Source organism: Patiria miniata, unplaced genomic scaffold (assembly GCF_015706575.1).
Source record: "Patiria miniata isolate m_02_andy unplaced genomic scaffold, ASM1570657v1 HiC_scaffold_3, whole genome shotgun sequence".
Taxonomy (NCBI): domain Eukaryota; kingdom Metazoa; phylum Echinodermata; class Asteroidea; order Valvatida; family Asterinidae; genus Patiria; species Patiria miniata.
Window position 1 is genome coordinate 5791524 of NW_024037069.1, and position 16244 is coordinate 5807767.

The window sequence follows — 16244 nt, forward strand, 5'->3', positions numbered from 1 at the left end:
TGTTGCAACATGCTATATTTAGTTCATTGATTAATGACCTCAGGTGTTCCGAGCCAATGGAGAAGCCACCTGTCGCCGGCCTGTCATCCTCCCTACCCCCATCAGGGCCACCTGCATCAGAATTATCCCCACCCTCTGGAACCACGCCCTTCACCTACGCATGGATCTGATTGGCTGTCTAGACAATGGTTAGTTGGCAAACTCTATTCTCTGTCTTGATTGGTTGAAATGGGGAATTCTTCAATGGTATTACTGTTTTATCGGACAATGTTTTACACTCAACTATAAAAACCGAGTTCTGAAAAAACGAGCTTTCCTCCATAACAGTGTAATTGTCCACTGTTACATTTCCACTTTTTTAATTTAAAAACGATTAAAACAGTTATATTTAAAAAAAAAAAATTCAAATAAAGTTTTTAAAGTTCTTCCTTTTTGGGGTATTTATAGTCAGTTCTATTTTATTCATTATTTTACAATAATAAAACAGCCTCAGAATGATAATTGGGTGTTTCATCCCAACTACAGCATTGTCCCAACTATGGTTAGTTGGGATTGTCCGAACTTGTGGTTTGGACAATCCCAACTATAGTTACTTAAGACTATAGTTGGGACCAATACTATAGTTGGGGCATGACAGAGGCACTATGAATCTGTGCATGGCTTGATATGTGTACTGCGAATCAGCGGCCAATATGAGCTATGATTTTTTGTTTTCCTTACATGGACATCAGTAAAACAAAGAAGTTTTAGATATTTTTTTGATTCATAGTGAATCCTTTAACCATCCAACATCTGTGATATTGTGCACACAACAGATTGTGACACGGTGCTAGGACTGTCGGACGGTAGGGTCCTGGACTCCCAGATCACATCCTCCAGCAGCAGCAATGAGACCAACTCGGCCAAGACAGCACGCCTTAACCCGCTGGACCAGCAACCGAGCACTGGCTGGGTGCCGGCTACCAGTGACCCCCAGCAGTGGCTGTTGGTGGACCTGAGGCACAGCCATGACGTCCACGCCCTGCTGACGCAAGGGTGCGGCAACAGGGAGTTGTGGGTAACCTTGTTCAGGATGTACTACTCGGGGCCTGTGGATGACGATTCCAATGTTAGGTTTCAGCCATACGTGGACCAGGATGGTGTAACAAAGGTGATTATATAAACTCAAATTGTTCAATGCATTGAAAGCTTTTGTTTGTTGAATAAAATTTTATTTTTTTAGACTTTATTTCTAAAAATATTAGACTTTATTTCAAAAAAAAACTAAATAACCAATTGAGTAAATTAGAAAAAATATGTTGATATACTTGTATAAATAATAATTACCGAGAATGGGTAATTTGGGAGACATTGCCATAGACTTGTGCACAAACTTTTTCAAACTTAAATGTGCCCTAACCCAAAATTCCCTTGTCCTTTTTCCACGAATTTCGGTATTTTTACTAATTAGACCACGAGCAACAAATATAACCTGATTGCCTCTAAAGGGGGGCTGTGGAATTAGGGAGACATGAAAATGTCTCCCTAATGATCAGTGTCTCCCTATTGTCGAAGAAATTACGATAACGTGTCTCCCTAATGGTACATTTGTAGTTTTATATGCATGTTTTAAAGTACTTGGGTTCATAGATATGAGCCGGAAAGAATCCTGTCTAGAAAATTTGGGGTTTTTTGGGCAGGGAGGGGAGGTGGGGGTGGGGGGAGGTGGGGGTGGCAAACTAAACACCATGTGATACTAGATGGTGTTATTCACAGTAAAAAAAAAACCACCATGTAAACACATTTGTAAATATTAGCAAGTAACAAACTTTAAATAAACAAATTAAAAAATGGGCTTCGGTTTTTCCTTTTTTCCCCCCACCCCTTTTTTTTGGGGGGGGGAGAGGGGAGAGAGGGGTGGGTTTTTTTCATTCGCTCCCTTCAGTTGTGGAAAAAGGAAACTAGGGAATCTAACTATTAGGAGCACATTAAGTACTGTATGATAAATTTCAAGTGATGTTATCAGCTCTTAGTTCTGACATTTTGCTTCTATCGTTTTCATGGTTTACAGGATTTTCTGGCTAACTCTGATCAGCACACCATCGTGCGGAACGAACTTCTACCGGAGATCACCACGCGCTACGTCCGAATCGACCCGGTGATGTGGCATCCTGCTGGCATCGGGCTGCGACTTGAACTCGTTGGGTGTGTGCACCGTGGTAAGTCAGTTCAGAGTTGCAGTGGTTCAAGGGACAGAAGTGGCCTCTTGTGCCAGGAGCAGCCATTGCTGAGGGCCAGCATTTGAAGAGTTTAGTTCCAAAACGCAATAAACACCATTTTGTTGCCTTTTAGAATTTCACCTTCCCCTGGCTGCCCAAGGTTAGTTTCGACAGGTTTCATGTATTTTAACACAACCTAACCCTCCTTGTAACTATCACAAACTATCAAATATACCTGACCCCCACCTCTCTCGGTAGCTTTTGTTCAGGCTGGTCACCAACTACCACAAATCCCTCAGGATTACACCGCATAACTGCCAAAGCCCGTTTAAGTAGTTGGATTGGTTGACCATTAATGCCGGTACTGCTTGTGTAGCAGCCATTTTAACCTGTCAATTGTACCAATATCATGCCAGCCATACAGTCTTTTACACAATTGTACCCTGATAGACTTTGATCCATTAGTGACGGTTAATAAATCAATATAGCAAACAGTGAAGTTTAGAAACAGTTTTCGTTCTGTTTTTTTATTCTGAAAAGTTTCATAATTGTGGAAAATTTTCGCTTTTTTTCAAATGGATTTGTCGTGTTTTGGAAATAAACTCTTCCTTTTTAAACATCTGTTCTCGGCAACATTATGAAAAGTTGAAGTTTATTGAAATTCAAAATACAGTGTGGATACAGAGCTTTAAAAAAAGTACCACTTGTATGAAGGTGTTGGATGTTTTGTATGAAATTTGGATATTTGACAGGTATTTTGGAAATTGGGTTTTGGTTTGATTCCTTGCCTCTTGCTAATTCGACTTTCTATGCCAACATGGCACATATCTGAAGAGCCATAAATATACCTAATGAATTGAAAAATAATTTAAAAAGAAATTGCATTTGCCTTTCACCAAAGTAATAATTATAAGCACTTTTTATTTAGCGCTGTCTGAAAGCTTTTGAGTACTGAAATTAAAAAAATCACTCAAGTGGGACACAAACCCAAAACCTTCTAATTATAAGTGCAGATGTATTTCCACACAGCTATAATCTCGGGCAAATCTTCCTGGGGCCCCCCTCCCCCGCCCCTCCCCCCCCCAGTCAATGTTGTCTCTCATTGCGTGGTCTGTGGTCTAGGCTGGAGATACCAACATTGACCAGGGGAGAGGGGGAGTGGTGGACTGGGGCAGGGTATGGTGGTTGTCGCGTGTCCCAACCATTTTGGCCGGGATTGTAGCTATGGTTGCTGGCTGGTTCGAGTGCCACCCAAGGCCAAGTTCGCGCAAGGACTATAGTTGACCAATGGTTAACTAACGTTTGCCCGAACTCTGTCTAGTCAACAGTGGTTGACTACGCTAGTCGACTATTTGGAACCAGCCTACTGGGGTTGGTTGCTTCGATGGTAACCAATAGCCGCGCGCATTCATAACGCTAGCAGAGAGCCAGGATCCAGAAGTTTTGCGATGACATTTTGACCAGCGTTTGACTAGAGACGTTCGCACGTTGCTACCAGTGCGCAGGCGTAAGGTACGTCACAAATCAACCACTAGTCGACTAATGGTCCTTGCCCGAACTTGGCCCAAGTTGTTAAGTTGCTAAACTGTCAGACAAGTAGTGAAGTAGCTCAAACAACACTGAGTCATATCTTGTTTGACCTAGTGTATTATAATTGGCTCCAGATGACACTTCACATAGCATTGGTTTTGTTCAATTGGCAGCTTGTGGCCAACGTCTTGGCATGGAGTCTGGCGCCATCACAAGGAGTCAGCTCTCGACCTCCTCAAACTTCTACTATAGGCCAGCCCGCTACGGACGCCTGCACTACGAGATTGTCGTCCCACCCTATGCAGGCCGATACTGTTGCTGGGGGCCTCGCCATGAGCTGGGCCTTGCGGAATGGTTACAGGCGGACCTGGGAACCCTCCATACCATCACCGGTGTCATCACGCAGGGCGCCGGTAACCCCTGGCGTTACTACTGGGTGGAGGAGTACAAGATACAGTGGCTGAGTCCCCATGAGGAGGGAGCGTTCCGCACCTACAGGGACTTACAAGGAGATGATATGGTAAGTGATCAGTTTCTTTGGCTATTGAATGTTTTTGCAGGAATTTGGACGCTGTGCAGTACCCTCAATGGTAAAAATTAGGAGATGCTTTTTGGTGGTTATTTTTGGAACTGGGGACCCGTTGCACTAATGGCCAGGTAGCCGCGGGGCCGTACTTACTAAGAAAAACATAAACGCAATTGTTAGGCGTTTGCTGTTGCACGCGACCCAAAATGTCGTGCAAAACTGCCTCTTTAAATTGGCCAAATTGAAACATAAAGTTTCAGGCTAGCTGTCTGTCGAAACTGGACTAGAAAGAATTCCTTGGATGCAAAAACATTGGCAACTGATCGATAACAAAGTTGTGTTACTCTTTCAGAAGAGTTGTGTGAAAAATTGTAGGGAAAAAGCAGCTGTTTTGGTTGCTTGTAAGATTTGTCTTTCCCTTTCGGCTTTTCGTTTCCTGGTTTTTCTTGACTTTTCCCTTGTCATTTTGCCTTTTAAAAAAGATTCCCCTAGGATCAACACCTAAGGCCCTCGTATTTACAGTTCTATAAAAAGTTAACACAGCTCTCTTTATGCAGGAGGATTTGCTTAAAGTAGAGGAAATCGTGCGCATGCAACAAGACTTCAAATATTCCCCCTCACCTTGTCCAAGTATTTTGTCAGGCACATGAATCATAGTGCGCCTGGGGCATCTTTTCCCCTAAATCCAGTAGGCGCCACTGGTCCTAATGCATTTGTATAATCTCTACATTTATTTTGCCAGTTTGGAAGTAATTGCCCTGCATTCCATTGAGTGCTCCTGATATTCCCGATCAAAAATCCTTGATCCTTTTTCTTTGCCGTCCAAGTTATGCCTTGAGGGTTTCAATACCGCTTAAACTCTCCTAAAACCCTCTCCCCCAAAATTCAGTGTTTTTTCATTTTGCCAGCAACAGTAAGTGCTTCTTTGCATAATATTTTTACAATGCAAAAAACAGTGTCATATCCCAGCTTTCGTAAGTCTGTGGGGCTGAATTTCGATCGGTGCTTAATCTTACTGATGGTACCGTCTGCTAGTTGTAAATATGCCCCAGAAAAGATGGAATAAATATAGGATGACGAATTTCACAGTCATAAGGGTTGTGATAATATACATAGTCAGCGATTCGGACACATTTCAGATTTCAACAATAAATGTAACAATAAATAAAACCTGTCTTGTTTTGCAATTTGCAATTGCTAGGCCACTTCAATGCACGCTTTGTATGTGGTCCCTGCTTGTGGCTAGCTTGTGATTATTGTCAATCCATTCGGAGCCCATGTAACATTTTACTGAATATTTTATTGGAGAGGAAATTAAAAATACCAGAGCTGCTAACTGTTTGAATTTAAATAAACAAAGAAATCCTTTTCCACCTTAATCAGTTCCAGTGTGCACATCCGACCATATGCTGTGTTTTTGTCATCTGCCACACTACAGAAATTAGGTCAAAATTAACTCCGTTCTGTGGGCTTTTTCATTGATAAAAAACCTGTCTTTTTTTTTTATTGGTACTTCCTGGCAGAGTTCAGTCATGTGAATCGCAATTCACATGACAATTCAAGCAACAAGTCCAATTACAAGTCAGTCACAAGTCAATTCACAAGTCACTCTCAAGTCAAATCACAAGCCAGTTACAAGCCAGTAACAAGTCAAATTACAAGCCAGTAACAAGTCAAATCACAAGCCAGTAACAAGTCAAATCACAAGCCAGGAACAAGTCAAATTACAAGCCAGTAACAAGTCAAATCACAAGCCAGTAACAAGTCAAATTACAAGCCAGTAACAAGTCAAATCACAAGTCAGTAACAAGTCAAATTACAAGCCAGTAACAAGTCAAATCACAAGCCAGTAACAAGTCAAATCACAAGCCAATAACAAGTACTTACTTACTAATTACTTAATGCTATATCGAAAGATCCTACGCTGTCTGATGTCTATCTGTCTGTTTGATGTCTGTGTGTCACGTTTTTTGCAAAAGGCCTAAAAACTCTGATTATGCGTTCATCCAGTATAAGGAGGTCGTTAACTGGTATAAATATGCACCAATTTCACTGTCCTCTGAAGTCACGGTTGGCACCACATTTTTTGGCAAATTTGTTTCGTTGAGACTTTGAATAGTTCAATATTACAACATTATCTCTGTGAAAACACTCCAAAACACATGCATTTCAAAACCTGACTGTATAATGAACCCCTTCTCTAAAATACGTCAATTGAGGGCGCACTGACCAGCTAGTGGGTACCGTGCGAAGCGCAGCATCCCGCTAGTATTTTCTAATAACTTCCTTATGTGCTTATAGACTGGACGTAAAGACTCAAAGAGTTCAGAAATCTCCTACTATATAGAGTGACCAGATGTATATATGGGTGGATAAAAAAAAAAAGGAAAGCGAGATATTATTGCCAATTGGAACAGAAGTAGGGCACATGTGAATCAAAGGGAGATATCCTCTGATAGAGTTGATTCTCCTCTTTAAAATGACACCCTGATCATTTCTTTACATTCAAGCAGTGACCGATTTTATGAAAAGGTCTATTTAGAGAATTGCGCCACTTTTCATGGTGAAATCTCTTTTTTCCCCACCTGCCTTGACTGGCAACAATAGCCTTTCACTCTGTGACAAGTGACAGCCCAAAAAAAAGCACAGAAGTAGGGCACATGTGAATAAATTGAAATTGAAAAGTGGCGCAATTCTCTAAATAGACGCTCTCATAAAATTGGTCACTGCTCAGTCAATCGTGAATGTCAGGACATGATCAGGGTGTCATTTTAAAGAGGAGATTCAACCCAAACAGAGAATATCTCCCTTTTATTCACATGTGCCCTACTTCTGTTCCAATTAGCAATAATACCTTGGTTTCGTGGTTTTTTTTATCCACCCTGTATATATCAATCATAAAAGTAAGGGCCTTAGGTGTTGACCCTTGCTGAATCTTTCTCAGAGGTTGAGAAAAATGCTACAAAGGATCAAAAGTTAGGTCCTTAGAGCTGTTGCTTGAGATGTTGGTCAGTTGTAATTCTGATAATGGGGAACCAGGTCATATGTTCTTGAAAATAAAGGGCAATGTCACATTGGATCTGACATAGAAAAGTTAAATTTTTCCCAATTTTAGGAAGCGATGAGGGAGGATTAAAATGCCAAGATACTCATTTTTGGGGGGAAGGGGAGGGGGGGGGGGCAGGGATTGAGGGTGAAAGAAGATTTGATGCTAACAACTTTCTAAAAAAAAATCCTTTTTTTCCTCAGATTTTTCAAGGAAACAGTGATCAGAACTCAGAGAAGCGCAACGACCTGGATCGACCTTTCATTACCAGTCAAGTGCGCATAGTGCCCTATGCTTGGCATAACATCACAGCCTGTATGCGGGTTGAGTTCACTGGATGCCCCTTGGAAGGTAATACATGCTTTTTCCATTTACAATCTTTGCTCTTGTTGATATCGCACATTTTCGACTTGAAGGGAAAATACAACATTTGCAAACATCAAAAAACGAAATGATCAAATTATCACGAAATACCTTACTCAGTTGTTAGGGAATGACGGTCTAAAGCATCCTTTAAAATCGTGGCTCCTGGTGTGCTGACATTTTCAAGAAAAACTGTATTTTTTCAACGCTGGTCGGCCGACCAGCGTTGGAGAAAAACTGGCTTTTTTTCAAAAACTGTTCTTAATTGTTCATATTTAGTTATTCTGACTTTTCTTTGCAATTGATGAAGCGGTACAAGCCTGCTAGACTGATTCTCTGACCTTACAATTCCCCAAAGTGTATTTAATTGCTTCGTTTCATCTTAAGAGGGGTCAGGGAACCAGACTACAAGAACATGATAGGTTTTCTTGGTTTTTCCAGCACCTACAAGCCCAAAACATGAAACAAGTCAGTTTAACAATATTTTATATAACATACTAATCCTCCAAATCCATTTATTTCAGACAATTGCAGCAAAAGCAAATGCTGTACATTCCCTTTAAGGTTGATGAGGTGGAACATTACATGTATCTACATGTATTTTAATGTTCTGCTAGGCGAGAGAACCAGTGTAATCTACAGTACTTCCAGTCATTGACACAACTAATTATTATTGAACCAAATGTCTCCAGATGTCAAGCAGAATTTTCTTAGCATTTTAAGCATATCCATACATACCTTCACACAAAACGGGTGCTTTTTATGGGCTGTGGGAAATATTGTTCAATACTAAGGCAGAAGTACCGGTACACTCATGGGAATTCTGGAACATTTTCTACCATTTACAGTCAAAAAGAAAGTTACCTGGATTAATGATTTTTTCCCCTTAAAAATCTATTAAAGTTGACACACCAACAAAGCATATATTAAACAAGCATGTTCTTCAACTCATTTAGCAAAAGGAATTACTGAAATTGATCCATGCTATGAAAAGTTATGCATATTGTACTAAAGGAATCCACTTTTCCAGCCGTCCATGGAATGCATAGCTACTGGGCTGAGTGAGAACCAGATATTGCACACAGGCATTTGGATAATAGGGGGAAAATAGAATGCTCCATGGATCACCGAGGGAGGCTAGTTTTACTTCACCACAAGATAAAGCATTCAATATTTGTTTTATAACACTCGCCCATAGATTCTGCTTGGTTGTAATATTTTAAATTATTCAAATCTGAACACAGTTAAAATAAACTTCAATTTCAATACAAATTGGTGGGAAATATATGTATTTCTCTCTTCCAAACCACCCCTTCACGAAATGTTTGAACCCAACTCTGGGGCACGCTCTCTTGGGAACAATACGCTCAACGCGCACACCAGCATGCATTTGCGCACAAATACCGCGCCATGGTATAGTTAGTACTTTGGTTGCTAATGGTATAGTACTTTGGTTGCTACGGGTATAGTACTTTTGGCCGTGCACTGAAAGATAGCAAAAATAGAAAGTACCATGTGACTCACTCTCGGCCAATCAAGACACAGAATCTGTGGGTGAGGTGTTATAATAAATAATATGTACTTTATCTCTATGTTATTTGTATTAAATGGCGCAAACCACATTTTTTCCCCCCATTATGTCATTTTACCCTGTACATGCTCCTTGGCCCAGTTTCATATCGTTTCATCAACAACTTAAACCTTATAACAGACAATTCTGTGATCTGCTTTGCATATTTCACAGGTTAGGACAGAATATTGGCTAGTGTACATTTGTACATCCCTAAGAATTTCACATTCCTCACTTACAAAAATGCCTCTGCAAGTACAAATTGCTGAACGTATCATCCACCATTGTTCTCTTTATGGATCCAACTTCTCCTGAACAGGTAAAGGTCGGATATGCACCGTCGCCAACCTGTTGCTGGACGGCTACTGTGTGGGCTCCATCAATAGCCAGAGCCCCGATGCTTGCCAGGAGATCTTCAGTGAGGGCAGTCAGTCGCTGATCATCAACTCGGACCAGCTGCAGAGTAGACTATGGGAGAAACGCAACAACCTTCTGATTGAAAACCAACACAGGTATGTTGATTGCATATGACATCATTGTGCACTGGTTTATGAGCTCTTTATGAGCCATTACCCCAACATGGAGCAGCTTTGGAGAGCCAAGTGGGAGGAGGCTGATGTTCCGAACAAGCATCTTGTGTCTGACCCCACTCAACAACTGCCAGGCACAACTCTTCCCCGAGGCCAGTGGTCACTCCTCAACTGCCATCGAGGGAACGCTGGACCCTGTCGCGCCAGCCTGTTCCAGTGGGGATACGCCGCCTCTCCAAGCTGTGATTGTGGAGAGATTCAAACAATGAATCACATAGTGAATGACTGTCCCATTACCAGACTAGACGGAGGGATCGAAGCCCTACACAACTGCGAGGAAGCTGCCCTGGAGTGGCTGGCGGAGAGAGCGTGCTGAACGCATACGACAACAACAACAATGAGCCATTTGACAGACCCTTTGCATTGTAGCCATCCCTAAGGTGTATATAAATTCCTGAGTATCAAGAGTATAGAGAATAAGCATTTGTAGATCCCTTTTGCACTCATTGTTACTGAATTATAAAAAGGTCCGTAGAAGCAAACTGTTTTATTATTTGTCATCATTTCAGAATTAGTTGGGCTGATTCTGAAATTGGTCGGACAGAGTTAGTCAGGTGATTTGGTAGTTGGTTCTTGGTTGGTTCTTCTCCTAAATACTCCGCGGGGGAGTTTTAACAGGAGGCCAGAAACACCGGGGCAAACCCCTTCTCTTAGCGATAAGTGTTACTGGGTTCTTTTACGTGCATTGCATTACACAACACACGGGACCTACTGCTTTACGTCCCATCCGAAGCATGAAACAATAATGGTTAAAATTGCCTTGCTTTAGTGCACAAGTGTCCAGACCCGGGCTCCAACCCACATTCTGCTGCCTCTGAAACACCAGAGCATGCGTCTGGTGTTCTGAATTGCTAGGCCATGACTGCACATGTGTAACCTCTCCTGCAAGTATCAAGTTGGTGCCACAGCCAGGGGTTGCTGTACGGCACTGAGATGTCACCATCACTGTCTGTTCTCTGACGCCGGCTATGACTGTCGTTGCCCAGTCTAATGCTTAAAGGGAAAATACAACATTTGCAAACATCAAAAAATAAAACTACCAAATCATTTTGAAATACCTTGCTGGACTGTTAGTGAATGACAGTGTAAAGCATCCTGTAAAATCATGGTACCTGGTATACTGTCATTTTCAAGAAAAGTGGTATTTTTGTATCAATTTCCAACGCTAGTCAGCCGACCAGCGTTGGAAAACACTGGCTTTTTTTCAAATACTGGCCCCAATTGACCATCGCACTTGTTTGCAATCGATTACACACCTATGAACGGGTACAAGCCAGCTAGACTGGTTCCCTGACCTTACAATTCCCCAATGTATGTAAACTGCTCTGTTTCTTTTTATATGGAGTCAGGGAACCAGACTACAGGAAAATGATTGTTTTTCTTGGTTTTTATAGCATTTTCGAACCCAAAACCTCAAAAAAGTCAGTGTAACTATATTTGCTATATATTTCCAACCCCCCCCCAATTCCATCCATTTCTGAAAATTACAGCAAAAGCAAATGATGTATATTCCCTTTAATATTGTCGATCCGGTGCACAGGATGGTGTGCCTCAAGATCATGGTTCATTCCTTTTTCTATCAACGCTGCAGTGTAATGCATGCATACATATTCGTTTCAATCAGTTTTATTACAAACAATTTCATTTGACTGACAAGGGACTTGAACCCTGCCCCTCTTGACTAATGCTCCAGTGCACCGACCACCAATTCATCATTCTGTCAGTTAGACAGGTGTTTTACCAACTGATTTCTTTCCAGGGCAGATGTTTTGTGATTGTTTACCATGGAAAGCGTACACATGATGTGAGTGCATTTGATGGGAGCACCTGGTTTGTTTTTAGTGCTCAGTCCGTTTTGTCAAGTGCCCTCAAGTACCCTTCACAATAGCTGCTCCATGTCAGTGCACTGTGTGAACTGATAAAGGTCCTGATCAAAGTTCATCTAAACTTCCCGTTCATGTCATTATAATTGCAATATATATGGACTTGCTATATTCCTCAGCTTGGCCAATTTTCCCTCCAGTTGTTGTTTTGTGTATTAATTTATTTAATTGTTTACCTTCAATATTTGCCTAAGAAAACTGACGATCTCGGTCGGAAGTTGTTTAGCTGAAACTTTTGAAGCAACATTTGTCTTTACTAATAGCAATGTTTTCAACTCGAAAAAGGCCTCGTCTTCAGTACTGGTTGGCACTGAGAATGACACTTCAAATCCCTGCACAACTCTGTTATGCGGTTAAGCTCATATTGCAGGCAGATTCGGTCACACTTTTCTTCTCTCCACAATATTCTGTTTTTTTGTGTGCAGTGACTCTCTGTGTGACACACTTACTTTAACACCTCATATCCCTTCACCTGAAACCGACCTGCAGGATTTAAAGGGTTTGACATATTACTCTGAATATTGACTTCCCACTGGGAGAGTTAACCATCTCTTTTTTTCCTTCAGGTATTTGATTGGGCTGACTTGGCCCCAGGGTGAGGATTCATACCGTTGGGTGGACAGCACGCCCCTGACGTACAATAACATCCGATGGCCGTTGGATAGCCACAACCAGTCTGTTGACTACTGCGTGTCCATGGATTCTGAGGACCTGTTCAACTGGAGGGAAGATGAGTGTGTGGCTGATCATGTCAGAAAGGCCCAAATTTGTCAAGTTGGTGAGAAAGTTTGTTGATATATAAAGAATATCAAAATTAAAAAAAAGGATATTTCTGTCACTAGTTGATCTTTTGCAGGTGCTGCCAGAAACATGATTCATTAGTATGAAATTTATTTCTAACTACAACATTGTGTGCACTGTAATGTGGAAGAGTATCTCTCACGTGTGAAGATGAAGCGCCATCTATTTTTTTAAACATGGAGTCTAAAAGCACTGTATACAACCCGTGCACAAACAGTAGATTGGGCGTTTTGATCACATTCGAGAGCTCAGTGAAGAGTACAATCGAAGTAGGCACAACTTCTTTTGTTTTTTGAATGTGCAGAAATTTGAGAGAGACCTATTTGTACACAGAGCCTGAACAACATTGGCTGGATGGATGCCTATCAGTTCAGTTCACAACCAAGCAACCGCGCATACACAGGTTTAAAGTTACCCAAATTGGGAGCAAGTCTCTAAAATATACATCTTTAAATGAAGCCTTCATTGTAAAGAAGTCATTGCAGTAAAGTGCCTGCTCAGGGACACAAAAGCAACCACACTTTCCATCAGTGTCTACAAGGGAATATTTTTGATATAACTAAATGCTTTACTCCCGTTGCACAGATATGGATGAGTGTATGTCAGTGGATCACGGCTGCTCCCATGAGTGTGTCAATGTGCCTGGCTCTTACTACTGCATATGTCCACAAGGCTTTCGTCTCAACGAAACAGACCTGAAAACGTGCTCAGGTAGGTTTTGTATCATCCAAATCAGACTACTACTAATAATAATAATACTTATTGTGCTTACATACCGCTTTCCATCATATCAACATTCTCAAAGCGCTTTACAATTAATACCCCGTTCATCAGGCCATGGGACCTCGCGGCAGCCGATATCAGCGCTCAATCGGTCTTCGACCCTCACAGGTACCCATTCATACTCCTGGGTGGAGAGAGGCATTTGTAGTAAAGTGTCTTGCCCAAGGGCACAAACACCATGTTCCTGGCAGGGTTCGAACCCAAGCACCTTCGTACATGAGTCAAACTCCGTAACCACTGGACCATGTCGTTCTACTGATAATCTTTGAATTAAAAAATGTTTTTTCTAATGAGGAAGAATGCAAAATTAAACAAGTGGTAAACCAAGTTTACGCCCCATAAAACCCTGTTGAACCGTGGAAAGCCTTGAGATAAAGTTCAAGTTACTGCATTCTCCCCTAATGTTTCACTTGAATATTATCATTCACATGTGTGCTATGATTTGCCAGAATTGTAGTCCGGTACATCACGAGTCACTGAAATCAATCACAAATCAGTCAAATTATAAATCAAAAGTCAAATCACAAGTCAATCATAAGAAAGGTCACTTGAGTTTGGACAGATGAATTGTAAATGACTTTATGAGGACTAGACTTAGTCCAGGTTCAATTCCAGTCCTGTGGATAGGGTTTTCAGTCCCTACCTGATTCCGAGAATATTTGTCTGGGGTTTTCCTCCCACCTCTAAAACTTTAATTTCTTCATTGGCCTCTCTATAGAAGTTTAGGCTTGCGAGCTACAATGGCATGGGCATTTTTTTGTTATCCTTTAATTTCATTTACAGAAAGCAAATAATAATAAGTCTTCCAAACTTTAAAATGCACATTTGTTTCCATTAGATATTTGTGAGTCGCTAGTCCAGGATCTATTCCCGATTCATTTTGAGGGAGAGGGCAGCAGTTGCTACAGCACGGTTTCCCTGGATGCTAACTGGACGGAGGCCGCAGCAACATGCATTGAAGCCAACAGCCATCTCCCCCATGCTGCTGAAGACAGCGTCTTCCTTTGGGTGAGGGAATGGAGAATCCAGGGGGCCTTCTTTTTTTTGGGGGGGGGGGTAGGGAGAACATCGAGTTGGACATTTGAAGGGGGGGGGGACTCTTTATAAATGTATTTGACATTGTGATGTGTGACTGAGTAATTAACCATTACCCGGCTTGTAGAGTTTGTAGATTTATCAATGAGCACTATAAAAAATATATACTAAATGTCACCAGTAAGGGCCCATCTCAATAGCACTCTGCACTAATGACATCAATTTTACTCCGCGCCGTACGCGCGCATACCCCGCATGTCACACAAACTTTCAAACAATCAAGCACGCACCTGCATGCACATCTGGCCGCACATATTCGCAAGCGTGCGCGTTTTCTTCACACATATCCAGGATGACTTCAGGACAAGTTGCGGGTAGAATCGTTCACTTTGTCTAGAGGAAGCTCTGCATTTGTCACGGACATGTGCCGGGAAAATTTTTTGCGGGAAGATTGCGGGGAAGTTGCTCAGAATCCTGTAACATATACCTGATACAGTTTCCGGAACCTGTCCAGAACTCGCCAAATTTGAATTGAGATGGGCCCTAAAGGACCCCCAAAAAAGAAAGAAAAACGAACAGAAAAACAATCACTTTTCTTATTGCTGAGAGAAATTTTATAGCCCTGCAACGATTATCTGATTATTCAATTTATCGCTCGATAAGTTGGTCATTCGGTTAGAATTTTTCGGATCAAGTAACCCCAAAACACTGTGTGAAAAAAAATGGCATCCCTTTTAAAGACACAAGACCGAGATAGTCCAACAGGGCGTTGTGTACAGTATGTGAGCAGAAGCAGAAGAGCTCAAGCTGTTAGTACTCTTAAGCCGGCTATCGAATACTCAATGGAATACAATCTTTTAAAAGGTCAGGTCATTGGTTAGATTTTTCGGGTCAAGTAACCCCAAAACACCCTGTGAAAAATAATGGCCTCCCTTTTAAAGACACAAGAGCACAAGCTGTTAGTACTCTTAAGCCAGCTATCGAATACTCAATGGAATAAAATCTTTTAAAAGGGAGTGGGATGACAATGACAGACACACTTGGTGAAAATAATATCAAGACTTATGCTGAAAAAAGTAGGTGAATACTCGGTTTTCAAAATTTGTGCTGTCGACATCATTTGTTTTGAGCAATTGACGGGGTGGCTGACAAGAACTGTCAAAGGTTGTGTAAAACTTGATGTCAAAAGAAGGTTTTTTGTGGAGTGACAAGATTTTTAAAGCAATTTGCTCTTCCCTTTTCTCAGTTAGATGCAGCACTGAATGAGTCCCTGTCGTGGGCGCTAGCTGAGGTGAATGGGTCAGTCATAGACAGCCAATGCTTGGCTGTACGTACTGATAACGATAGTACCGTGGTTGAAGACATCCCATGCTCAGATGAACTACCCTTCGTCTGTCAAAGAGGTACACATAATACATTAATGAAATAATGGACATAAGTACACACTCAGTTTTGAAAAAGCTTGGCAATTATTGTCATTTAAATAGAGGGACAAGAAGTCGGTTAAGTCCTGTACTGCCCCAAACTGCCATGCCTGCTACTCTCAAATTGCTCCAGCACTTTTTGGTTTAATACATTTATCAGTGAATGAATACATTGTAATACAATGTAATTATACAAGGTTTACAAGCACCATTACCATTGTGTTCCCACATGTGTTCCCCTCAAATGGAAATGTTACCGGATTGTCAAGCAAGCTTCATACCATATATAATACACCACCAAGTGAACGTATGTGGTGCGTCTTTCCATTTGACTCTTTATGACTAGGCCAGATGGTCTCGTAAGAAAAGAAGAAATAATTCACAATCCTTTTTCAAAACATGCTTAAAGTTTCAAAAAACAAAATTTCCAGTGCCTCAAGAGTGTTTTAAAGTTTTTTTATTCCTTCCCACAAAAAAACACCAAACCTTTTCAAA

At 41.3% G+C, this 16244-nt stretch overlaps 1 protein-coding gene across 1 annotated transcript in view; it reads left to right on the forward strand.

Annotated features, from left to right (window-relative positions):
* Positions 1-16244, forward strand: part of LOC119737135 — a 98263-nt gene that overhangs the window by 48040 nt on the left and 33979 nt on the right. Inside the window, exons 10-19 of the mRNA XM_038211252.1 lie at positions 44-188; positions 816-1150; positions 2051-2198; positions 3902-4248; positions 7504-7651; positions 9553-9745; positions 12273-12484; positions 13093-13218; positions 14129-14298; positions 15572-15728. Coding sequence (XP_038067180.1) covers positions 44-188; positions 816-1150; positions 2051-2198; positions 3902-4248; positions 7504-7651; positions 9553-9745; positions 12273-12484; positions 13093-13218; positions 14129-14298; positions 15572-15728 — 1981 coding nt within the window. The remainder of the gene's footprint in view (positions 1-43; positions 189-815; positions 1151-2050; positions 2199-3901; positions 4249-7503; positions 7652-9552; positions 9746-12272; positions 12485-13092; positions 13219-14128; positions 14299-15571; positions 15729-16244) is intronic.